Source organism: Rhinolophus sinicus, chromosome 2 (assembly GCF_057876585.1).
Source record: "Rhinolophus sinicus isolate RSI-liver-muscle chromosome 2, RSI-T2T, whole genome shotgun sequence".
NCBI lineage: Eukaryota > Metazoa > Chordata > Mammalia > Chiroptera > Rhinolophidae > Rhinolophus > Rhinolophus sinicus.
In genome coordinates, this window is record NC_142502.1 from 65,631,228 (window position 1) to 65,658,131 (window position 26,904).

General features: G+C 34.7%; 1 protein-coding gene across 2 annotated transcripts in view; it reads right to left on the reverse strand.

Moving 5' to 3' along the window:
- CYB5R4 (cytochrome b5 reductase 4) overlaps window positions 1–26,904 on the reverse strand; it is a 70,643-nt gene that overhangs the window by 10,594 nt on the left and 33,145 nt on the right. The window contains exons 5-14 of one of the 2 annotated variants that reach the window (XM_088795571.1): window positions 25,645–25,674; window positions 22,466–22,526; window positions 21,063–21,120; window positions 19,426–19,519; window positions 17,299–17,331; window positions 15,244–15,366; window positions 6,678–6,818; window positions 5,060–5,212; window positions 2,152–2,302; window positions 1,768–1,854 (exon numbers count right to left, since the gene is read on the reverse strand). In XM_088795571.1, coding sequence (XP_088651697.1) covers window positions 1,768–1,854; window positions 2,152–2,302; window positions 5,060–5,212; window positions 6,678–6,818; window positions 15,244–15,366; window positions 17,299–17,331; window positions 19,426–19,519; window positions 21,063–21,120; window positions 22,466–22,526; window positions 25,645–25,674 — 931 coding nt within the window. The remainder of the gene's footprint in view (window positions 1–1,767; window positions 1,855–2,151; window positions 2,303–5,059; window positions 5,213–6,677; window positions 6,819–15,243; window positions 15,367–17,298; window positions 17,332–19,425; window positions 19,520–21,062; window positions 21,121–22,465; window positions 22,527–25,644; window positions 25,675–26,904) is intronic. The other variant, XM_088795572.1, reaches the window with a different exon arrangement.

Sequence of the window (26,904 nt, forward strand, 5' to 3'; positions counted from 1 at the left end):
TTGTTAAAAGACACTTTATGTTCAGAGGCTGTCAACACATTCCTTTTTACCAATTACTTCTTAACTCCTATTAATAGACTGAAAGTACAATGTTCAGTAAAACACTGGTAAATGGACTTTTATAAGGGTACTATCTTAATGAATATTAAAAAATAATTCCAGAAATACTTAAAAAAATTAGCTAAAAATTAGCCTACCTATGTCTGTTTAAATTATTTTAAATGTTTGTTTAGGAAAACAGAAACTCTAACAGTTAATACCTACAGATACGAAACACACGCATGTAGAGGTGCTCTATAACTGTAAGTCAAATATTTGAGGTAGGGCTTCAGTTTCCAAATCACTTACATTATTTTCTCTAATCCTCACAATAGCCTTATGATGTAAGTAGGAAAGATGTCACTGTTTTATTTTGAAGATGAAGAGACAGGCCCACAGAGTTAAATAATTTTTGGATAAAGTTTCAAGCTAGTGGATAGAATGAAAACTAGAATTTAGGTCTTTAGGCTTTTCAATAAGTGCCACTTCCAATTTTTCAGTTTGAAAATTAGTGTAAAAGACACTTGAAAACGTAGGAATTTGCATTTCTTTAAATCATGCTCTAAGTTGCCATACAACTGTCTAAACATGGTAAATATTCTTAGGCTTGTATTTTAAGTATGTAAGAAGGGAAAACACTTCAAGGATACATAAGTTCAGGCCATCCTTAACTTGTGCAAGTCATTTACTAAAAGGGAAGAAAGAACAGGATGGGAGACAACAGGAAGGAAAAAACTAGAAAATACCACAGAATTACCTTGTTAAGAATATTCAGAAAATATTCAGAAGAACCTGGAGCCCCTAGAGAAATAGCTGACTTTCTGAGGTCTTTAACTTTCGGAAGGCCTAGAACTATCTATACCATACTATCATCAACATAAATATTTGCTTCAGATACTATGTGTGACTTACGGAGTCCTGAATTTATTTAGAAATAGCTTTCGATGGTTACAAAATGTATGTCAGCTTATCCACCTCACTCTTCTGAAAAATTTGTTTAGAATCTCCTACTGCTTTCAAATCTCTTCAGGGGAGATGAGGCATATGTACCCATGCAAGTTATCTTATTTTAATTGACTGTGCTAGGGCTTTTTTTTCAATGAAACAAATTTTCACTTTGCTCTCCTAGCTGCCTCATGCTACCACTGAGTTCAGTCTGATTCAAACTTTTTCTATTGCCTCTACCTGCATTTCCCAGTGTATACTGAGGACCACTAGCGATACACCTATTACAAAGTGTTAATGTAAACAAACAGAAATGAAGATAGTCTTGCTAAACAATGCATGGGAACCCCCCTCCTGGAAAGTCACAAAGGACATTAGCATATTAAATGCTGTAAGAAATCCTGCAGTAAAAAAAAGTGTTTATTTTTGCTTAATCCATCTTACCAAATTTATTTGATCTGTCTCCGCTATAACAAGAAAATCCTGAATCACCATATTGGCTACACTGGATCATTTTTAATGAAACTCTACTTAGTATAAATAACATAAATGTAAAACCCAGTATATATTGATACATATATGATGTCACATTGATATTATCAAACAGTATTTCTTTAGGGAAGGGGTACTGACATTATTTACATTTGCATAATGATTTATAAGTTTATTTTTTTCTTTGAAGAAGCTTCCTAGTCAACTAAAAACTCCAACCAAAGGAGATAAAGCCAAGAATGACTACACATGTATGAATATTTAAACACAGAGCTAACACCAATTTAATACCTTTTATCTTTAAATGCTAAGTTCTCCAATTGGCTTCTCCAAATTATATCATCCTCTGTTTTATTGAAGAACATCAGCTTCACTTTCCTTAAAAGAAAAAAACAACAACTCAAAAATAACTATTTCGATTACATTTAAAATATGCATGAATGGAAAGTCTAAAAGTAAACTAGCATGAATGTTTTTAGTGCCAATTAGGTAACCAAAGTATCAAAGCAAAAAGAATCAAGTTAATATTAAAAACAGCTAGGACTTGAGGAAGCAGAGTAAGAAATGATTGAGGGAATGAGAACATGTTTATTAAGGTCCACTGAGTAATTAAATTTAGAATACCTTATACTAATCTGCCTCACAAAGGATAGTAATTAAGATAAAATTACATACCTGAGACTGGGTATATTAGTCAAAGCATAATTCAGTATTTTAACCATTGGTGTGAAGCCTGTTCCCGCTGCCAATAAAAAGAGATCTTCTAATTCTTGGAACTGGGATATTTTAAAATTGCCCTCAGGACTGCTTACGGAAACAAAATCTCCTAAACAATGAAATATAAACTAAATCAGAAAAAAAAAAAAAATCAGGGGAACTAAGAAGGCTAAACCTAGCTAAATTTAGAACACTGATGAGTAACAGAACGAATGCTTAACTTTTAGAGTACATCTTAGTCTTTAAGGTATGGAAGGAGTTTTAGGCCCCCAACTATGTCTGGATTATATCACTATAATTCAATTAATAATGAGGTTTCTATTACACTCATTTCCCAACATTATTTTCCCAAACCATCTTGAGTCTCTAATTTACCAAGTACTGCCAAGTATTTAAGTTTAAATTACTGGTAAAGGATTGATTGCTAAATTAAATTATAAGCACCTCAAAAGCAGAGTCCATGTCTACCTGTCTTGCACAATACACGGTAGAGAACAGACATTCACTACTTACAAATTGATTCTTAACCACAGTAATGAGACTAGTAAGAGAAAAAACTGAAATGGAAATGTATTCTAAAATCTTGTTAGTAAATGGGCTAACTTCCCCTCCATCAGATCTGTGAAAAGACTTGTAGATTAAAACAAAAGCTGTTCTGAATTCAATTCCTATAAAAACAAAGCAAGATCAGAAACTGTACTTGGAGCATGCTACTTCCCAATATAAAATCAAAACAGTTGAGAAAAACGTTATCTGCTGTGAAGTTGATATAACCCCAAAGTACCACGCATATACGAGAATTTACCTTTAGGGCATTTCAGAAATTTTCAATATTAAAAAAATAAAGCTGTTTATATTTTAAAAACAATTTTAAGTACTCTGGTTCATTTTTAAATGCTTGGATGTTCATAAGTTTTCCTTTCTTGTCCATAAAAGGATAGTAAGAATCTTGTAGTAAGTGATGAATTGTTAGACAGGAACAGAAGCCCCCTTGTGATAGTTTGAACAGGACCATAAAATAAGACTACCCTCAGGAAAAAGTCAGATGACTGTTTACTAAAGAAGCATCACAGAATAATGTTACCGTGCTAACTTTTGTTCACAGTGTAGCTCTTCCAATGTCATAAAATTGATAAGACTCAGACAAGGTGCTTGATGCTAATCAAATTCTCAAGAGATTAAAATATACATGCCAGAATGGTCACTGATTTATAGCCATCTAGTCACCTGACTTTACACAACCCTTCTAAGGCATCTTACTCATTTGACATCTATAACACCAAAGTAATCATATAAAAATTGCTTGGTGAACATGGGATTGAAACAAAAAAGTCAGTAATTTTATAGGGTAGTCCATTTAGGGCATGATGAGGCTGCATGAGTTACCAATAGCACACCAGTGTACATCTCCTTAAATGAAATAAGTATCTGTGGCATGTCTAGCTCCCCTGGATGAAGCTGAAGAAACGCTGATCTCATTCTTTAGGCTTTCCTTTTCCATGTTCTAGGCTACCTTTCCACGTTGCTTTGTTCATGCAATCTCTATAAACAGGCTGTAATACCATTGGTTAAGTTTCCACTTGCTATCTTACAAACATGTTTCAGTCATTCACAAGCTGAGTCACCTTCACTAGGTTTGTGAGTATTCCAAAATTCATTAGGTTCACATTTGTATTCAACATTTTGGTTTATGTAACCAAGACAACTAATCACATCATTACATATAGATTTCTAAGCTTAACTTCCAGAAAGCATCAGTTTTCTTTATTTCTAAATTTTAGTGACTTAGTTCACTCTTACTCCAATGCATTGCTAATACCACCTTAGAAAGGGGAAGAACACTTTTACTGTTAGACAAAAACAGTGAGAAGTTGAAGACATAGAAGAAAAGAGTAGAAGCAGAAAGAAGACCCTCTAAACCTTAATAGATTTCACTGTAGTCCTTTCAGTCATTCGTTCACAGCACATTTATTGAGAGCCTATTATGTGCCAAGTGCTATGCTAGGTGCGGGAAATATAAAGATATGTAAGACACTCTTATCTTTAAACTCTAAGTCTTATATAGAAGAATATTATTTGTTCTTATCCTAACACTTAACAAAGTGTTAGTTATGGGGGGTGGGGGTTCAGAGGAGGAGGGAAGATTCATAGAAGAATTAATATTTTGTTTGGTTCTTTAAAAAAAAGGCACTTGAGAGAAAGGGTTGATGGGCATCCTAGGTGAGGCAACGGCATGTATCTATGAATGAGGATGATAGGCTTGTGGAAGTCCGAGCAGCACCAGGATTTTGTAAAACGACAATGAAGCTGGAGAGCTCGTGGAGTCTGTGCAGGCCAGGCAGAGGGCCTCGTCAGTTAGGCAACGGAGACCATCAGAGGTCAGAGCCGCAGAGCAACATGATTAAATCTATCCTCAGGGCAGTTTGGAAAAAGAACTGGAAAATGCAGATAAATAGAAGGATCCCAGTTTAAGGCAACTGGGAGAGATCACTTAGAGGCTAAGAGAGAAATGATGATGGCTTGCCCTAAGAAGGGATAGAGAAGAAGATTAGAAAGTCGCTGAAAGGCAGACTCAATACAACGCAGTGGCTGACCGGACTGAGAAGGCGAAAACGAGAAGACTCAAGGATGACTCCAGTTTCGAGACTGGGTTAAAGACGAACAGTGATGCTGCATATCAGAGATAAGTATGGGAGTAATGACAGGTGGGGCGGGACAAAGAGAACATGACTTTGAGTTTAAGATATTGGATAGATTCCCAGATGGAGATAACTAGAGGGCAGTATAACATGTGATCCAATCTAGAACACAAATGAGTTTAAAAAAAACAAAAAAACAAATGAACAAAAAAACCCAAAATACTAACCAATCTGAAGATGATCAAGCTCTGGTGTGAAGAGTCCAGCAGGATAGATTTTGATGAGAAAGTAGATGTACTTATCATTAGGAAGAACTGGTTCCATTAACTTGGAGAGTAAGGAAGGAGATACAGGTGTGTATGGCTTCACTATTTCTGTACCTAGAAAGAGTCATGACAAAGAAATTCAATTCTAAAAATCTAAAAAGCTCTGAATGAAGATGAAACATACAAATTCTATGATGCTGTCAGTATATATTTAAAATTGTACATCTAATGTTTATATAATTCTAACTATATATTCTACATGTATATTATATATGTATGTATACATATACATCCCAAACCTATATGTGTTGAAATAATGTTAACAAATCAATACTTTATTTATAATATAAACAATCTGTTTTTATTAAGTGTGGCATTAGATAGGGATCTATGTTAAAAAATTCAGATCACCATCTAGTCCACCAGCATATAAACTTTGTAACGGGTTACAACAAAAACGGCATCAAAAGTTTCCACAAAGATGTAAGAAGATACTTTACATAATAATTTTAATCATACACCAAATTTTTAACAATGATTATCGATCATTTATTTGGGTGTGAGAAAGGGAAGAATTTCACATTTTACTTTATATATTTTAAATTGTTTTAACATTTTAATATACTATATATTACTTTGGTAACTGAATGAAAAGAGTATTAATCCAACTACTTCTTAAAATATACTATTAAAAAACAGGGCAAAATTAATAAGAATTCATGTTATACTTTAGCTAGCCAAATTCCAAAGAGAGAGAATTCATCACACCTATGAAAGACCACAATTTTATACATGGCTTCCTGACATGTACAAAATTAATCTATTATAATACATTGATAGTAACTGCACTGGGGAAGATACCAGCTATTGAATGATAGCCATTAGTGGTAATGAAGAGAAAAACTTCACAGGGCCATCATACACCACCATATCTACCAGATCCTGCCTGGGAGTCTATTAGACTGATTGCTGGAAACACTATGACTGACATGGGAATGTTACCTTTTGTAGCTTCAAAAGGCCAAGAAAATGTTAGACACCAGTAAGATGGGTATTTAAAACAATAAGATAACTTTAGGATGAAATGGAGGAAAATATAATTCACACAGTAAGGAATACATTATATAGAGTTTCTTATACTGGTGGCACATATAAAGAAATCATTTATAATCATCCTCTCACCGTGAATTTTATAAATTCATCTGCATAAAGACATAACCATAAGTGGCTACAAAGAGATGCTAATATGTGTTTCTAGGAGCTCTTCCTGGAGGACCATTTGTGCACTCCTTCACCTCTTTCCTCTAAGGCTTTGTAAGTAATAAATTATAATACAATGCTGGCAGAACCATCTCTATGACTAGTGGCAATTTCTTTGTTCCATGCGATCATATGGCACGGCTGTAGTTCCAACATACAGGAACACTGCATCCCCAAACCTAGAATCTGGCCATCACCAAACTAGTTGCTCCGAGACATTAATCAATAACCTAAAAGGGTGCTTCCTAAAGAGATTCGTACTGATTTTGAACTGCTTATAAAAGAAGAAACCGTTCCCCAAAGCCTCTACTTGCCTTACCTGCGATAGTTAATTTGAGGTAAACATGTTGCCCGATTGGCACCTGAAGGTAAGAGCTTGGTGGCAGCATCAAGCAGAAAAGCTTCGTATCATGAGTAACATCTTCCTTGGAAATTAACTGGCACTTTCTGTAGTACAAAGCTAAAAAGTAATTCATTTTCTCTTATTAATGAATAAATTAAGCAAGAATACTAGACCCACAAAGTTACAGCACAGACTCAGGCTTTTGCTCTTTGGGTGAGCTTGAATTTCACTAAAAGGACTAGATATTTTTAAAATCCATCAGTATTTTGAAAATCTTATAGGGTTAAGATTTTTCCATTTTTTTTCCTGAGATACCTATTTTTCTAAAACCTGTGAATACTTCTATAATTTGAAAGTGAACTTTATAAAATGAGTATTATTTCCTTATGTCTGTTATAGCATGTTAAAGTCATTACATTCTAGAAACTAAAACCTAATTTATTTCTTCTTAAATTCACTTTTTTATAATTCTCTTTTAAAACCTTATATTAACAAGTTGTATAATTAAATTGTAGATGTGAAAAATATTTGATAAGCAACAAATCTATATTCCAAATTCTTTTCTTACAGACAGAAAAGTTCTGAAACTCAGTATTAAAAGTTTAACAATATTAGCACTATTAAATAACTTTAGAAATATTTTTTTGATAAAGACAGGAAAAAGGACACATTCTTGTGTCTCTACTTTTGTATATATGTATTATATATGCATATGTACTATAGAACATTTTAACTGTTGAAAAATGATTAAAAATGAACTTTAATGTTTAAGGGTGCAAGTTTTGATTATCTGAAAAATCCATTTAAGTGAAAAACTGAAGATGCTAGGTTTGTGGTACTAAAATACAAATAAACAAAAGAAATCAAGTATTTCTATACATATTATAAATATCTGAAATTAATATCCCAAGCTCAGAAAATATTCTTTGTATACAAAGCAAAAGAATACCACTTGATGTATTTACAGAGATGTATCAGAAATCAACCCTGAAAAAGTAATTTTTATCTTAATTATTCTCTCTCTTTTTTTTTAACCTAAAAGTATTTAAGTATGTGCTGAAAGGTTTACTCCAGATTATAGGATATGATGGCCCAACATCTAATAATAATTAATGGTCAGTGGAAAACTGAAGTTCACAATCCTAAGAAACTATTTTGGCCAGAATTTCATCCAATTTCTCTTTTTCCTTTTTCCCTTGTGCCGCCCCAAAGATCTTTCCACCTGCTGCTTCGTAGCTTGGTATGCATATAAGGTCAGAGTGCATCACTGTACACACAAACCTCAGGCATCATTCAAGTCACCTCATTCTAGTGCCAGGATACAGCTGGGACCAGATTACAGCTAAGGGTACCTACCATCCTAAAGTTATCTTGGATGCCTAATCCAGTACTGGACTGACAAAAGATCAAAGAGCATAGGCTCACCCACAAGCATAAATAAAGATTCAAATCAGAAAGGAATCTGATCTCCTTATCCCTTCCAGACCCTTCTGCGATCCAGATTAAGAATACAATCAGAGACCCATATACTACATGTCTAAACATTTAAGTTATAAACTGGATGAATAACTGTTAAATATGCCCTATGCTATATCTCAGAATACACCTTCATAAATGTCCTGGAAGGCTAGGTTCAAATTCTAGATTCTTGAGCTCCTCAGAGTTCCATGCAGGAAAATGGCAGAGGGATGAGAGCTACACGCCCCCCGACTGTGTATGGCCTTCCCCTCTTCTCTTCTCACCCCCAGCTCTCTCTAATACTGAGTGAGGCCTTATGCGGTGTGGACACACCAGCCCGTATGTTCATGTTCATCCATTAGCTCTCCCCATAAACAGCCTTGGCCACTCCTTGGATAGAAGTGGATCTGGGGCCATTTGGGCAGGGAATTCTGGGGTTCTGATACCTGGCATGCGACATTAGAGTGTGAACTCCGGGTGCACACTCATCCTGTAGAGGGGTATGGCTGCAGGAGAGCCACTGTGGAGTTCTCCACGTGTGGAATCTGGGGCCCCTCTTGCCCAGGTCTAAGGGCTCTAGTGCTTTCCTCTAATCAAGTCTACTGAATGCCCTTCTGATAACTTTACTGCTGGATGAAAAGGTTCACCTTCTGACTTGACAACTTCTTGTCAACGCCAGAGTTTGCAGGAAAGGATTTGCTCCAGTAAATACGCATCTCTTCAACTATACTTGGGATACAAGGACACTCTCGGTGTCACAGTGATTTACTGACTTTCCTTGTTAGACAGTTTACACAGTGTGCTTGCTATGTAACACCACTGAGATAACTTCAACATCTTTCCTATAAAAGGCTGCCACAATTTCAGAAGAACATCCTAACAATAGGTTCTAAAAGTTTGAAGAAAAATTTAAGGAAGTTTTCATTTTCAATTGGACTGAGGAGAGAGACAGCACAGAATACCATCAGAGACCCACATACTACATGTCTCAACATTTAAGTTATAAACTGGATGGCTGAGCACACAAGGAAAAAAGGAGTATAAATAAAACAGATGTGCTGGCTATTTCAGCCTAGACAGTGCCATTAGGTAAGTTTAGGTGTTCAGTTTTGGGCTTTATAAGCACAGATAATTCTACAAGAAAATGATGAGAAACTGAAATAAACATAAGACGGTGAAACAAAGCCTCCATAAAATCCCAGTAGTGTGGGGTTCGCAGAGCGTCCAGATGGGTGAACACATCCACACCAAGAGGGTGATGCCCCCAAACTACTCAGGACCCTTCTAGACCTTGCCAGATATGTATCTTCATCTGGCTGTTCATCTATAGTCTTTATCATATCCTTTAATAAACTGGTAAATGTAAGTAAGTGTTTCCCTGAGTTCTATGAGCTGCTCTAGCAAATAAACCGAAGCCTAGAAGGGGGTCTTTGAAACATCCAATCTACAGCCAGTCAGTCAGAAGCACAGGTGATACCTGAGTTTTGTGACTGGCATTTGAAGTGTGTGTGTGTGTGGAGGGGGGCGGGGGGTGACAGCAGGGAAGCATATCTTGGGGGACTGAGCCCTTAACCTATGAGATCTGATGCTATCTCCAGGTAGATAACGTCAGAATTGAGTTAAAATGTAAGACACCTAGATAGTATTGCACAGAATTGCTTGTTATGAAGAAAAAATTCGACACATTTGGTGACCAGAAGTGTCAGAAGTGAAATGTTCTGTGTGAATAGTAAATGAGACACACAAGAGAAAAGGAGTAGAGAAGAACTAGATTTTTCCCAACATTGGAAGGAAAAATCTAGGTTTTTTTCCTTTACAGACTCTGTCACAGCTCATAAAGCATGGGCCAGCTGAGGTAGCCTTGCTAGCTATCTGCTTCTGCCACGACTGGGGCCTTAATAAGCAATGAACTTGCACAGGGAGGGTGTTCAGAACACTTGAGACTAAACTATTTTCAAGCACTGTACGAATGTTTAACATTTTGACTGCTGGTAAAATAACTCAGACTCATGAAGTATGAGAATACCTTCCTATACGAAAATACAAAGTTTGAGTTATTACATGCTTCTTAAAGTATTAATTAATTGCATTTTTTTAAAAAATTGATTCAGCCTTTTCACTAATTTTGATGAGGCTTCCACTTAATTTCTAGTAGTATAGTTTTATTATCATCATCCAAACCACTCTTGAATATATGAATAAGAAAACATTCACAACATATCTTCAAACACTAGGGATGATAAATATCTATAGGCACCCATGTTTAGTCATATATTGGGTGGGATAAAACATAATGAAGTAGAATACTCAAAGACTGAGAATTTCCATGTGATTTTTAAAATTAGTATTATGAAATTGACAGTAAAGCATAGATTTCTTTTTGTTTTAACTATTATTGTTTAAAAATATACCTAAAGTGTATTAAGATGTTTTACTATCTCAACTAGACTCATGTAAACTGAACCTTTCTTTCAAAGTGAGGATTTTGTAGTTAAACATTAGCATTAAACTAGGAGAAAGCTCTTTCTCCAAGACTAGATTCAATGGGGACTTAGGCAACATACCACTTAGCAAGACAGTAACTAAATTTGAACATTTCTATGCCTATCCCCTTTCCTCTCATGTTCCATAACTAATAATTCAGCCAACGTTATATACTGAAGTACCTGAATCACCTGGATTTTAAGTTTTTAAACTTCTATTTTATCTTTTAATATAGTAAACAATTTCTTACTCAATTACAGTCTGCCTATTTATTCTGTGTTTCTTCAGATTTCATATTCAGGCCCTTCTGATAGAAATGAAAATAAGACAAGATATCAAAGCATCTATAGTTACTGTACAAGCAACACCTTTACACTTGCTGGACAGAGACAATTTAAGAGAAAAAAAACCACAGTGAAGTTTTTATTTGCTATCCATGATATTTATTCATTTCTAGTAATTCTAAATGTTTATTTTAGGCAGCAAAAAAGCATGAATGCACAGGAAAGAGTTGGGGAGAGATGAGTGTGGTTCTTTCTAAATCTGTAAGAAGAGCTGTTTCATTGTGACAGCAAGCAGCTTGCTTGCAGAATCATGGGCCTTACAAAAAGTCTCAATTAAATGACTGCTTACAGTGTGCTGACAAGCACATTTACAAGTTCAGACAGTACTTCACTGCGCGTGCTCGGTGTGTGTGTGTGTGTGTGTGTGTGTGTGTGTGTGTGTGTGTACAGTGTCAGCAGTTAAGAAGCCCCAATGAAAGTATAGGTCAAACCATGTAAAACTGTCATTTTTCTAGGTTAAAAAATCGTTAAATATCAGCAATTTCATATAGTTCAACTTGAATTAAAAAGTTACAGATTCAATATCATATATTTAACCTAAATATTTATAAATGGCTGCTGACATGTCAAAATTATGACACGATTTTTAAAAATCTCGTTTATAATTCTTTATCTCAAGAGTCATTTACTGAGTTGTTTGTTGGTAAATCTTTAAAACTATCTTTGCTTGAAATCTATGTAACTTTACTAACAATTGTCACCCCACTAACTTTAAAAACAACAACTACCTTTGGTGATCAGAGTCCCCATATTAAAGGCAATCACAGTTAAAATAAAATTTTAGGTTGGGTACAGAAAGAGCAACCCAATTATCTATTAGATTCTGACTCTTAATAGACAATTTCCTCAGCCAACACACACACACACACACACACACACACAACCCTCACTCATAATCTTCATCTTTGGGGAGAAAAAAAATAATTTGAAGCATCTGACTTATAAATAATAGTCAGATTCTATTAATAGAATTTAAAATATTACATTTGGATAAAGGTAAAAATGAAGTAGATTCTCTTCTCTGATTATGTTCTTTGCTATACTTGAATCTTTTGTGTAAGTAAATTCTAGATTTGACATGAGACAGTAAGCATTAAAAGTCTTAAACTTATATGTTTATTTTCAAACCAAAATTCCTTTAGCTAAGAAATTTCAATACGAGGAAGGAGGTATGCTAATCAATTTTAGTAATCCGTACTGAAAACCTAAGAACCATGTGATGGACTGTAAACATTTAAAGTTACTGACAGCAAGTTAATCATAATTCTTTGATGATATAAAGTGAATAAAGTAATCTGTAGCTTTTGTCTTGATTTAGGGAGGGAAAAGGACAAAGGAGAAATTATCTTTGCTAATTCAGTCAAATAAATGAAAATATCCCTTAAACTCTGAGTCATTTTCTAAAGTAGAAAATATAATTCACTGAAAAATACATGCATGGCTCCAATTTCAGACAACAAAGCTGAAGTTAACTATGGTGATTCATGACTCAAGGAGAAATTTATGGCTGGGATAAAGAGTTCATGGAAAGCCTCAGGAAATTACAGAGAAGAATAATTGAGCAATGTTCACTTTAATTATTTCCAAATGGAAGCCAGCCTTGGTTCGCAATATCATTTATTTCTTGGACTTGGCTTTTATCTGGTTTGCTAGGATTTTTTGATCACTACTTAGTCAGATAATTTTAGAGTAAGATATTTCACTTTAATAATATCTTTTTCCACTTTTATCATCTTTTACCAATTCTCTTCTGATTTGTTAGATCTATTCATGTATGTGCCCTCTCCCTAGTAAATACCACAAAATTCAGACCTCCTGCTCTGGTAAAATTAATCTATTTGAACTTTACCATACATGGTATACATTTTTTTTTCTCTACAACCTGCAAAATACCTGGCACAATAAGCAACAGTAACAATTTGAGCTCTACCTGGAAAGCCCTTCAGAGTTTTTCGTAATTTTTTTTTTTTTAAACTTTCAAAACATTGCTTGAAATCCACCTCCTATACGGAGTCATTCAAGGTCAAATTCATCTGCATCTGTTCACTTGGGGTTACCTCAAAATATGTTCAGTTTTACTATACATTTTGCCCTTGTTAACCTGTTTCTTTATAAAAGTGTCCTTCAATCTTATATTTGTGAATGTTCTTTCTTCAATCTGGGAAAACAATCTCTGATGCGTTTTATTTGTTTCATACCACAGTGCCTAAAACAGCCTTCCACACATAATACGTCCTCAAAACAAGGCTACCTGATACTTTTCTGCAAATTAAAATATCACCGACAAACATATTTTTATAATGTTAAATATTTAAAGATGGTAAACTGAATACATGCAGTTAGTTCCTTCTAACACCCCACATAGCCCAAATAAAAGCAAAGATGGTTTTTGCATGTGTTTGGTTGTTTCTTAAGGCATAAGCCTACAAGGACAGAAAGAACGGAAATTTTAAAAAGCAACAAAACTTTGGGAGCTGACAAAGCAAAGAGATGACTGATAACTGACTCAGCAGACTCAATAAAGCTGTATCCTAAGCTAGAAGTATAGAAAGCCAAGAATCAATCCATTTATAATACAAGATTCCTTTAAGGCTCAGAAATTGGCAGGACCAAACACCTCAGGAATCAGAGTGAAGACAGAGCTAAAACCACTCTCTGAATGGAAAGTTCATCTAAGAAGCCAAGACCCAGTCCCCACCCCAACCCCCACCCCCAGTGCCAACTTTCCTGAAGTCCTCCCCTATTTAGCATAGCCACATGACTGACCCTACCCTATTCTGGCAAAATATTCCAGTTTTGTTCTCTAGAGACAATAAAACATAGGATCTCTGGATTGGGTATATGTTATAGGCCAAACTGTGTCCTATTCAATTTCCATATGTTAAAAAAGTCATAACCCCCAGTACCTCAGAATGTGACTGTATTTAGAGACCACACACACACACACACACACACACACACACACACACAATAAGGAAATTAAGTTAACAGGCACGGTAGCCTTTTTCCCCACACGACTTCTGAAATGCTGGGTTCAAGGTAGGAGAATGTTCACTCTAGAGACTCTGACAAGCTACACCCACATGCAGTTTCCAATCAGCTTTCAGGGTTAGACCCTGAAATATGAGCAGATAGTCAAAGATCACCAGACATTCAAATAAAGCATCTAATATGAAAGACAGACCAAAACAAACAATGGGGACACAGGAAGGTTACACAGGGAGAAGAAAACTCTAAACACTGTTGGTAATTCTTAAAGAGATAAGGAAAGCTAATAAGAATAGGATGCTAAAACAGACAGAAATCAAGAGGTCTTAGAAGTTAAAAATATGAAAGTAGAATTAGTAACTCAATAGAAGAGCTGGAAGACACAGCTGAAGAAATCTCCCAAAAAGTAGAACAAAAGGACAACACTGAAAATAAGAGAAAAGATAATCAGAGGACTGGTTAAGAAAGTTTAAAATAAGACTACTTCTAGAAAGCAAACACAGACCATCGAGGAAAGAAAGGTCAGTATTTCCCAGAACTGACGGTCATAAGTTTCCTTAATGAAAAGATTAGCATGAAGGATGAATACTCAGCACGAAGGAAGAAAACAGACCCACATTAAAGCATATAAAATTGAGAAACTTTAAAACACTTGGAATAAGGAGCAAATCCTACCAATTTCCAAAATATAGAGTGTTCAACTCTGAAAATTCATCAAGTAGAATACTTATAATATGCACCCTTTTCTATAAATATGTTATACTTAGATAAAAATGCTTAAAACTAAAGGAAGAAAGGAAATGAATGAAAGAACGAAATGAAGAAATGAATTATATCCTTTAGTAGTAAACTGAAAAACTGATTTAGGTAAGCAGAAAAACAATAAACATGTCTTTTTTAGTAGAAAAAAAATTAGATGTGTATACACAGCATAAACTTAAACTTGTGTTTGCACCTTCTGTAAAAAGAAACCTGAAGGAGTGAATGATTAGACAACAGTCTAAGCACAAGTGGGCTTCTCCATTCAGGTATCATTATCTACTAACTTTCTTATGCCTAAACATTAAGATAGTAAAATCTGAAATTTAACCTCTGTTTAAAAAAAAAAAAAAAAGAAAGTAGGATAACAAGAGACACGATGTCCCATTTTTAACTTCTTATCAGGAGAAAGGACCCTTTGCTCATCCCAAAGTGGCCTTCCACACTCTGGAACAACACCAACACAACAACATCATAAACACAGGACCCAAAATAACAGACAAGCGTACCTGTGTCTTTCCTTGGAGTAAATGAATTATGATTCTCCAGGGCACGACCAAGACATTTCCAAGAAGTATGCTCCTTTTTCTTTAGGACAATCTCTATTTTTCCCACATTCGCCACAACCCGCACTGAAAAGAAGATCAATTCCATTTGTGTTCATTGATACTAAATGTATAAGATTTTACTAAAAAACCAGTTTTTCTCAAACAATCCAAACATCCTAACCTGATATGATACTGATCATTAGTAAAATAAGTAATATTTTGTGCACATATTCATCAAAATTGTTTATGATGTTAAATCCAGCTCAATTTATTTTAGATTCAGATGAAGTTCTTTCACACTAATTTATCAAGGACCAATTTCTAGTTTTCATACAAGTTCAAATATAGCCATGGCAACTAATTAACACATAGCTACTAAAAAAAACGGTGGGGAGGGAGCTGACATATACATATTAATCATTGAATGGACCCATTTAAAAAAATTTAATTTACACCCTTTTAACATTGCTTAGCTGAGCTCTGAGGAGTTCTTCTGAATGAATTCAGTGAGCCAATACTGAGCCTAATAAACACAGAACCAGCCTTAGGAGAATGACTCCCTATAAAGTACTTGTGAATCATTGATAATTAAAAACCTTTTACATTATCTTTATTTTTGAATGATTAAAATAGTTTAGAATATATGGGTAAATTAATAAAAATCAGAGACTTCTATACATTGGTTAAATTTTATGAATTGAGCATGTGTTTAAAGATCTCAAATGTATTTCATTTTGTCTTTAGAAACAATCTGTTCTTCCTTACTGTAAACACAAAATTCCACAGCAATTTAACAACTTCTGAAGATAGACTGGTTAAATCAATTCAACTCAATGAGCACTTGAAGGTTCCAAATATAAAAACATGGTCCTTGATGTTAAAGAGCTTAATTTATACAATTTATAAAGCTTACTACGGTACACAGAAAAGGCGAGATAGAATCATTGTAAGGTATTCTACCAGTACTTTTAAACAAAGAAAAAGTACTTAAAAAAAAAAAAAAAATATATATATATATATATATATATATATATATATATATATTTTAAGCAGCTTATCAGCTTTAAAAAAGAATGAACTCCTGACATGCAACAACATGGATGAACCTGGAGGATGTTAAGTGAAATAAGCCAGACAGAGAAGACATATATTACATGGTATCTCTTAAATGTGGAATCTTAAAAACCAAACAAACAAACGAAAAAAAAAAATGGTGAACTCATAGACATAGAGAGTGGAATAGTGGTTGCCATGGGCTGGGGGGTGGGAGAAATCAGGAAAGGATTAGAAAAGAATATAAGTTTTCCATTATAAGATGAATAAGGTCTGAGAATCTAAAGTATAGCTTGGTAATTATAGTTGATAATAGTGTGCTGTATAATTGAAATTGGCAAAGAGTAGAACTTAAGCATTCTCACCAAAAAGGAAAAAAAAGATAAATATGTAAGATGATAGATGTGTTAACACAATTGTGGGAATCCTGTATTAAATCATCGTGTTGTACACATTAAATATGACTTTTATTTGTTAATTATACCTCAATAAGGCAAAAAATACACAAAAGAAATCACCATTACTATAATCAGTCTTCTATTGTTAAACAGCTGTGTAAAATCCACATTGTGTATTTATGTGCAGCAATATTCATAATTTAATATACTCTGTCAATATTAAGCATTCAAATATATACACCTAAGAAAAAGTCTGATCTAGTATATTTCTACAAGCTGAATGTCAGGAATAGGGCAGAGATGAGGAAGGAAGAATAAAATAGAGACAGAAATTTTTTTCTAAGGAGAAGAAAAGGAAAGGATAGAGAGACAGAAACAACAAGGGGAAAGAAAAATGGGGGAGAAAACCTGAAATCAGAGGGAGAAGAGTATATTTAAAAATTAATGTATTTGTTTATCTAGAAAACACCACGTCTTTGTTTTGCAACATGAAGACATACATTGTGTGTGTGTGTTGTGTGTGTGTATGTGTGTGTATACACATAATTACTTTTCGGTAGCTTACCAGAAAAATCTTCTTGAATCTCACGGAGCAGCTCTGGGAAAGAAAAATATATATTTAGTTAAAATCCAACTTCAATTTGCACAGTTTATGAACATCATATAATATCATTTAAATGGTTATTTTATGCACTATTTCAAATCTCTCAAAATAAGTAAGACATATTGAGCGTGACAATCCTATACACCAAGGCTAGGGCAGGGCAGGGAGGGGCAGCACCAGAAGCACACACAAGCCTGGTGTGTGCACGTGCACAGGGGACGCAGGCCAAACCCAGCTGGGTCTAGCTCAGTTTTTCCTTTCTTATTATTTTCTAAAGTGGAATGTTCATTCAGTTATTGAAAAAAGAAAAGACTGAGCATCTATATGTGCCATGCACTGTCCAGGTGTTGCAGGTACAGCAGTTAGTTAAACAGAAAAATCCCTGCCCTTACGGAACTTACATTCCAGAAGGAGGAGATGCAAGAAACATTTTTACAAACGTCTGCTCCAAATTTCACTGTTTTAATATGGTTATGTGAAACTTACAATGTTTCATTATTTTAGTCCTTCTGATCCATTATTAGCAACCAAGAGTTTCATATTTTTGAATGTGGAATTTTGTTTTTTTATATGTGTGCTAGATATAGTTAGCTACAGTGCGAACAAAATTAACCATAAAGTATTTGAAACAATAACAGATGCTGCCACAGAGGTTTCACTGAAAGAGAAATTATGACAGTGCTAATGAATAATGTATACTTTCCTAGATATCTGAGTGTTTGGTTAAAACTCTCCCACAAGAGGCAATATAAGTTAGATTTTGTGCTAACAAAAAGCAGGATAGAATATATTTCTAGGGGAAAGGTTTAAAATTTGAGGTTGATTAATCTTATAGAGGGTGGGGAATAAGCAAGAAAAAGACATTTATCAACTCCCACAAATTCAGAAGTACAGGTACTTCGTTAATGTAGCAAAGCGGAGAGCAGAATCCTGAGCCAGCTGAGATCTAGAGATCTCTTTTAGATTGTGTTTTGCAAAAGTAAATTAAATGCATTACATAAGAATGCGTCCTTAAAACACAGTTACGAAGATTTTCTTATTCCTGTTATTTTTGTTTTTTCGTTTCTGCCTTCTAACTAGAACATCACCGTCATAAAAGGAGAAAAGGGTGAAATCCTAGAGTCAAGGTCATTATGGGTGAGAAATGGATTTTGAATCTGGTGTCTTTGATTCCAGATTTTAGTCCTGATTTTCTTTCTTCTGATAGATCTGTAATCTCTGAACACAGACAGAAGTGAATTGTATGGTTAGACTTTGGCCATGAAGGGAAACAAATACAACACTGCAGTCCATGCTGCTTTGGTGCAGCCTCTGACTTCCGAAGAGCTGGAAAGAAACAGGCCAATGGGACTAGCACCTACTGATGGGTGCTCAGTAGCAGCTTGTAACAGATGGGCTTCCAGAGATTTGTTTGTCAGTGCCAAGTAAGAGTCTTACAAAGCTGAGCCAACACATACTTCTTATTATTACTGATTTTGATTACATCTAATTGTTTGAACTTGGGAAAGGTGAGGTTATATTGCCATTTGCTAGTAATTTCATTAGTATAAAGAAATAACAGAAAAAAACTTATTGTTAGGTCTCTGACTGTTAGGTCTCAGAGACCTTGACTTACAGACAGAGCCATGTCTGCAAGAAAACAACAAAATGTCTGTTGGCCTGCACCTGCAGACAGAGCCAAACTTGCAATAACAGAAAAACACCACAAAACAGCTACTGGCTTCCGGGCAGTCAGCATTTTCTGTTCAAACAATGCTATCCTGTCAGCACTGCCCCTATATAATCCTCCTCACCCCTTCCCTTGAGGCTGTAGTCTCTTTAGACACAGCCCGGGCTGTAGTCATCTTTGCTCAGCCTGATAGATTTTCTCTCTCTCACGATAGACTTTCTTAACTTGCCTGACTGTGTGCATTCCTTTATCGGCCAACCTATCATTTCTCAAAAATGACAAGCCAAAATGATAGCATATTAAACATTAAACCAAAATAATAGCAGAGAAACTGTTTAGTACCTAGACTACAGACCAAGTTATTGCCATACTAAAAGGAAACTGGAGTTGGTTCCATTAATAAAGAATAAGGTACTTACCCATATGTATAAGATATGAATAATCCTTGATTATTGTTTCAGCTCTAAAGGAATCACCCTGATAATCAACTATTACTGAGTCTAAATTCATATCCTTAAACAGAAAGAAAAAAGAAAAAGATTAAACAACAAATTTTTCCAAACTTCTACAACTACACTTTTAAGATAATCAGTGGAAGTTCACATGGCATTTCTTTATAGAACCCACCAGATAAATAAACATTACTCCTGTTTTTACTCCCTCCTGCAACCCAGTTCTTCTCCTTCAGAGGACATATTGCACTCTGAATTACATACTTGTCTGTACTTACTATCCACCTTACCAACTCATTTCTAAGTCTATGCATAAGGGACTGTATATAGAATATTGTTTGGCACCTAGTAGGTATTCAGTAAATGTCTGTTGAATAAATAACTTGGCAAAAATAATTAGAATCAGACCAGAAGCCAAGATATTTGTGTTCATTTTAACCTTTCCACTATTGTGTGACACTGGGCAAATTATACAACCTGTCAACCTCAGCTTATCAAAAAAATTAACTAACAAATTTTTAGATGTCTTTAATTTGCACATAACCTTGGTGCAAGTTACTTTGGTACCTGTCATTTACACCATACACTGAACACATTATTCCACACAGAAACCTTCCCCCTTCCCTTAGTCACCCCACCCACTCTCTGTCCCTCTGATATTACTGATGGGAATAGATCCCAACCTCCCGAGGCCCTGCCCTCTTGGTCTTGGACTATGTAACGAGGAAACAGTAACAAGAGGGAGTGGAAGGTGGGACAAGCAGTGCCTCTGGCTCTCTTCACAGCATCAGGCAGAGCCTGGTGGCTCCTGCGGAATGGTCGTCACTCCGAAAGAGTCAGAAGAACTCACTGACTCACATGTGGTTCTACTACTACAGAAGCAGCAGGAATTCTCAGAAACTCCTAGCTGCCAGGACTTGCCTTTAAATCCACATGGTTCCTCAATATGGGAACCTTGCCAGCTGCTGGAGGATGTGTTTGGAGGTGTCGTAAGTAACCTGCTTATTTATCTGATTTCTCAACTAGACGACAAGCCCAATGAAAGCCCAATATCTACACATATGGCCCATCATTAGATCCCTGAAAATAAAGTAGGTGTTCAAGAAATAGTGAATGAATTATCTCCTGAACTTTATTAGTTTCAAAAGGGCCTGTGAACCCCAATAGTGGTTTAAGCATCTTAAGCCACAGCAGTGCAGTCTCTCCTGTCTCTTGAACCCCAATTTATGTTTAGGAAACTAGGTCTTATGGTGAAGTTATGTAAATGGCATTCTCACTTTCGTTATCCATGCTTTCAAAAACAATCATAGAAAAAGCATATAAACTGCTTCCTAGTCTAGTTTTCCTAAGAGGCTACAGTGTGGTTGGTAAGGGCATACACACGGGTGCTAGCCTGCCTGGTTCAAAATGCTCCATCTGCCCCTTCCTGTGTGACTTCGAGGGAATTACTTAATCTCTCTTTGTTTCCTTATCTGTAAAGCAGGGACAACACAAGTATTTACCTCACAGAGTTATTGTGAAGAGTAAATAAGCTAATACAAGAAGTACCTGGCACAGAACTAACACTTATTTATTATTTTTCCTGGTTTTAAAGACATGCTTACCTTCTGTTTAGTATATATGATAATGGTGATTAAAGAGTCTGTTTGGAACCAGTCATAGCTGTAAAATATCAAGAAAACAATGACTATATCAATAATCATGTGCACTGATATGTATTAAATCATTAAACATTTAAAATCTACAATAGAAATATATTTCTCTAGGTCAACTTTTTTCTAAATGATCAGTGGTCTTGCCATTATATAACTGGCAATTATTTCCAAATTTAAAATACCTATACTTCAATGTGTTCCAACTTGGATAAAAAAGACGTCATTGAAAAGGCATTTTTTTTATAAAACTTGCACATCTCCTTGTTGAAATCTTTTATCATAGCAATAACAGAACACAACACGTTTTCTTAAGCAGCATGATAAAATCTACATGCATATTATGATTTTCACTCTTCCTTGTCACAAATATATTAGTACTCAAGAAATTAATTCATCAAAATTGCTTAACGGCTCAAAGTAAAACTTAAGGTAAAACTAAGTTTTCTGTTTTATAATAGCTATTGATCAAATTGATACTGCTTTGCACTTATTACCTATATATTGGCAACCAAAGGTAACTCCTAGAGGTTTCCTTAAGCATTTAGCTTAAATTTGTATATGAAGTAATTCAACAGATTTAACAAACATAGCAGGATGCTGCTGTTATAATACTGACTAATGGTGGTGAGAAAGACAGAAAGAGAAAAAAACACAAAGAACACTGAGGACATTTGAAATGTCATTAACAACAACAAAATATATATAGAGATTGTTTAATTTACTAACACAGTGTGCAATGAATACATTTTGAAAGACTTCCTCTGAAAATGACACAAACTAAATACAAAAAAAAAAACCCCAGAATAAATTACGGTATGGTCATATGATGGAATGCAGCCAAAAATACTTTTGCAGAATTTTTAATGACATAGGAAATTGTTCACAGAATATATTGTAATACCAATATTATCAAAAGAGAATAATATGGAAATAGGCATTATGTGAATAAAACTGGGTGAAATAAACCAAATATTAAGAGTACATATCTAGAGTTGACGGGATTACAACTGATTTTTACCACTTGCTTCTGTATTTCTCTGCATTGTCCAAGTTTTCTACCATGAATGTATATTGTATAATCAGAAAAAATATTTTTGATAGTTTTTTTTTAAAGTTTTGGTGTTTAAAATGATCTAACTTCAGTTACATTAAAAATTCACGTTTAAAGAGCAGTTAATTCTCCAATGTCTAATAAATGAAGTGCCATAGTTCTTGTGTCAAAGAAGCATGATTAATATACTAAGCAATAAATCAAATCCAGAGCTGTTTTATTATTATTATTATTATTTTTAGTGTGTAAATTTTGGTGTAGAACTGATTTGGCTTTAAACAAATAAAACAAGAATGCATACCTTGGAGAAACAGGACCTTCTCTGGCATGGGTATCTGTCACTTGGCTCTTGGGAAGCATGCCTTCACAAAGAAAAACAAAACAGCCACAGTTCATCGATGTAGCATTTTTCTTTCTTCTTTCTTTTCAGTAAACTTATCAAAATATTATAAAAGGACACAGATCACAAATGTACTATTCAATGAATCTTCCTAAAGTAAAACATGCCCTTGTAGCCAGCACCCTCCTTGGGCCCCCTTCCAATTACCACCCCTCCCGCACAGGTAACCACTATTTTGACTTTGAACATCGTGATTAGTTTATGGCCTGTATTGGACCTTTATAAATATGGAATCGTAAGATATGTTCTCTATTGTTCTGAATTTTCTTGTCCAGCATTATAGACAGTATAGTCCTTATGTCATGATTGATAGTAAGCAGTAAATCAAACCTGCAGCTTTCTGAGATTTTATCCATGCTGCTGAACACATCAATAGTTTGTTCCTTTTTATTTCTGAGTAGTATTACATTGTATGAATACACTAGAATTTATTCATTCTCCTTTAATGGACACTTGGGCAGTTTTCAGCTATTATGTATAGGGCTTTTGTAAATATTCTTGTACATATACATGTTCATTCTTAAAGAACATATATGTGCATTTCTGGTAGGTACAGAGCATGTGTATATGTTTCACTCTAGTAGATACTGTTAAACAGTTTTCCAAAGTGGTTGTACCAATTTACACTTTTCACCAGAAGTGTGTGAAAGTTCCAGTTGCTCCATAACCTCACTGACACGTGGTATTGTCTTTTTCCATTTTAGTTATTCTTGTGGGCAGACATCAACAAAACATTCTAAAGGCCGACTAAAGCTGTGGTTTTTAATTTGTATTAGAAAATTCTAAGAAATGGAAGAACTCGGGAGATTCCATAAACATTAAATATTTTCCTCCCACAAAAGAAATGCACGGTTTGTATCTATAAGATTTTGTTTGGGAAAAAGAATACCACTGCTAAAAGACTTGAAAAATCACTGCATCAATTATATTACTATTTCTCAAACTGTGTAGGAAAAAAAAAATTAATTTTTAGTCTCTCATGAGGCTTGAAATTCTCAATACTACAGTAAGTCACAGTAATTAATTACATAAAGTTAGAATTGAGAGGCACCTTTAAGACAAGCTAGTTTAGAAGTTTTTAAGATTCTTTTTAGCCACAGAATTTTATGTTTAAACACAAGCTTAAGCGCAACCATAAAATATCAAACAGCCATATTTTGGGGGGTGGGGTGGGGGTTGTGAGCCCTGATCTCAGGCCTTACTTGGTGTCCATCTCTTACCATCTAATTCTGCAGAATACAACTAATTTTCATATAAACAAAGGAAATCTCTGAGACGTGATATAACAAGGCCAAAGTTATGAAGTAATCAGTAGTGAGCCTAAACAAGAACGATCTATCATAAAACTATAGGTATTATTATAACAAAAGACTATAATTAAAATGTATTTTTTTGTAAAATGACAAAAAAAACAAGAAAAATAATGTTATTAAATTACCTAAGAAGAACTGAAAGATATTTTATTAAAATTAATGTCATTTCTATTTTGGAGGCCTCTTACATAAATGAAAAAAAACCACATCACAATCTAAAATATTCTATAAGAAAAAGCTATCAACAGAATTCATAAGTTGTTAGTCAACTTTGATATTTTATAACCTGATTAGGACCAGGAAATCTGGATTTGAGCTCAGTGTCAGCACTGTGATTTTATGAAAGCCACTGTTTCCTCTTTCTCAAATTCAAACTAGTAAAGAAATCTGTCCTGCAATCTCATATCTCATGAGAGAGCAAAGAGACAATTTCCAAACATTCTAAAAAAGCTATACAGTACTATACAAATATAACTTATTAGAAGAGAATAATGCCACAACCAAACAAAACATAACAATACCTTTCATGTACTATCCTTCAGGATAAGTTGAAGGAATCTGGATGAATGTAGGTTGGGGAAAAATAATTAAGTAAAGTAAGATGGACTGAATGAACATTCTCCCTCCCAAAAATGCTGACTGATAGACTGATATCAATTTGAAGGGATCAGGATTCTAGTGGAATACTATAGTAGTCTATCCCATTCAGCATTTTAAACATCTGTGTGAATAATGACATAGAAGGCAGGCAGATCACATCTGCAAATACACAGACTTACCAAATAGACTTAAACAAGCCAAATGTGAGAAGAAGCTAATAAATATAAATGTATATATTACAATCTTAGAAGATCTAAGGTCTTAAGAGGTGATGGTAGCCAGACCACTTGTGGAATGCTATATTCCATTCTTAATGCCACTTTTTACTGAGACATTAACTGTAGTACACCCAAAGCAGGGTAACAGGAAAGTAAAGGTTCTAGAACCTACATGCGGTGGGAAAGATGATGCCCAGTCCAGCAGTAATTAGTCTTTAAGAGAAAGTGTTTTGTCTAGTATCAAAACAGAGCCAGTCATCACATGAAATCGAAGATCAGTCCCTCATTCATGATTTATACAGTGTTATACTATCAGACCAGCAACTTCAGGTGTTACATCACACACTGCATAAATTAGTCTACATACAGACCATTTTCTCTAGCTAAAAAAAGGTAACTCATCTGACAATCTAGCTTGTTAACTGCATTTCTATAACATTCTTTACAGAGAAATAAAAACCCTATTTCTAAACACACATTAGTATAGTTCAGTCAGAGTAGTCCCATGCATTTCCTAAGAGTCACACTGAGCACCACACCTTTTTGAGGGGTGGGGAGTGTTGGTCATAATTCCAGGTCACACTGAATGGCTGTAGAAGCCAGAGCTGCTGAGCCCAGAGAAGAGTACATTAATAGGCTACCCAGTATCTGTATGCAAACACTGGAGGTGAGCTCATATGCCGGAGGGAGGTGACTTTGTCAGTCTTGTTTCCTAATGACTACAGGTCTTCAAGCCGAGGACAGATGAATATATGTTGAGGGATGTCACAGAAGGGACGACTATTAAGAGTAATGGCTGGAATACGGGGTCTATAAAGTTCTGTCCAATCCTTTAAGTTTGGGCAAGTAAAGACATTATCTAAATACCCATATAATTCTGTGAAGCAATATTTTATATAATCATGTGAGTGTGATTCACTTTTTTTTACTATACATTTATACAACTTACCGTTTAAGACTTTCTTTTCCTCATGATAGTCTGTACAGTGATTTAGAAAAAAAGTCAGGTAAGAACATTATAATGTCAAAGAGAATATCAGTATATATTATTGATTTAAAGGTGTCAGCCCTTCTCTCTTGAAGGGCTTTCTTCCAAGCCCAGAGGAGAGAAATAAGGCTAGTAAGTAGATGGCCCATGTAGATAGTAAGTTTCTCACTGAAGATTGCCAGACCATCTCTCTGGAGTTTGTCACCCATTTCACTGGGCTTTTTACTCCTTTGGTTATTTTTTTCCTAATATCTTGGTTAATTTCTTTAAAAAGTATATAAAAACCCAAGTTTTGTCCCGGTTATCATATTTTAAATTAGTCAAAATTAACTAGAATTTATTAGATTATATTTTATCAATGAAACATACATATTAACAACCCAAAGAAAGATACCTTATCTTTCTCTTTTATCTAAGTCAGTACTTAAAATTCATCGTTGTTATTCCAAAAACTAAACGGCCAAAATGCTGAAAATACGGTAAGAGTTTCACATGTATTTACAATGCAATTATTAGTGTTACAATCCAGAAAAAATTTAACAGGCCTTTTCTTTCAGGATGGCAGCCAACTCACAAATCTCTACCATATCTTGATCACAAGTGCCATACTATATATGGTCCAAATAAAACCCTCAGCAAGCTGTCAGATTTAAAAAAAAAAAAATTGAATCACAAGCTAACACAAAATATCCAAGTAGTAAACTGAAACACATCACTTATTAATGTGACATCACCTTGTTTTATAGAAAAAGAAACAAATCAAAGCTTTCATATTTTTTGTTTGACTTTCAATCAACCAGAGCCCATAATTACCTCCATTTCACTCACTTGTCATAAAATGATCATGATTAAGGAGGCCAGATGACCATCCTTTGTATCTTCCCCATTTTACCTAAATAATTTCGTAGCTGAAAGAGATCTTAACAACATATAGCAAATTACCATCTGACCCCCTCATTTACTTCTAAAAATTAGAGGTCAAGGACTTGAATGAAATCCACAGCTCTTGAGCAGGAAGCCAGGATCAGACTTCATCTCCTCCCTCTGAAACTTAGCACCATATTTCTTAGGATGCTATTGCTAGAGTTAATACTTCTTGAAAAGACAAAAGACCTAAAAACCATTTAAGTTACACCTCAAAATGAGCTATGTTTATCAAATGCCAGATAAAAATCTAGTCATTACAATTTGCAAGGGATTACTGATTGATCATTTACTCTC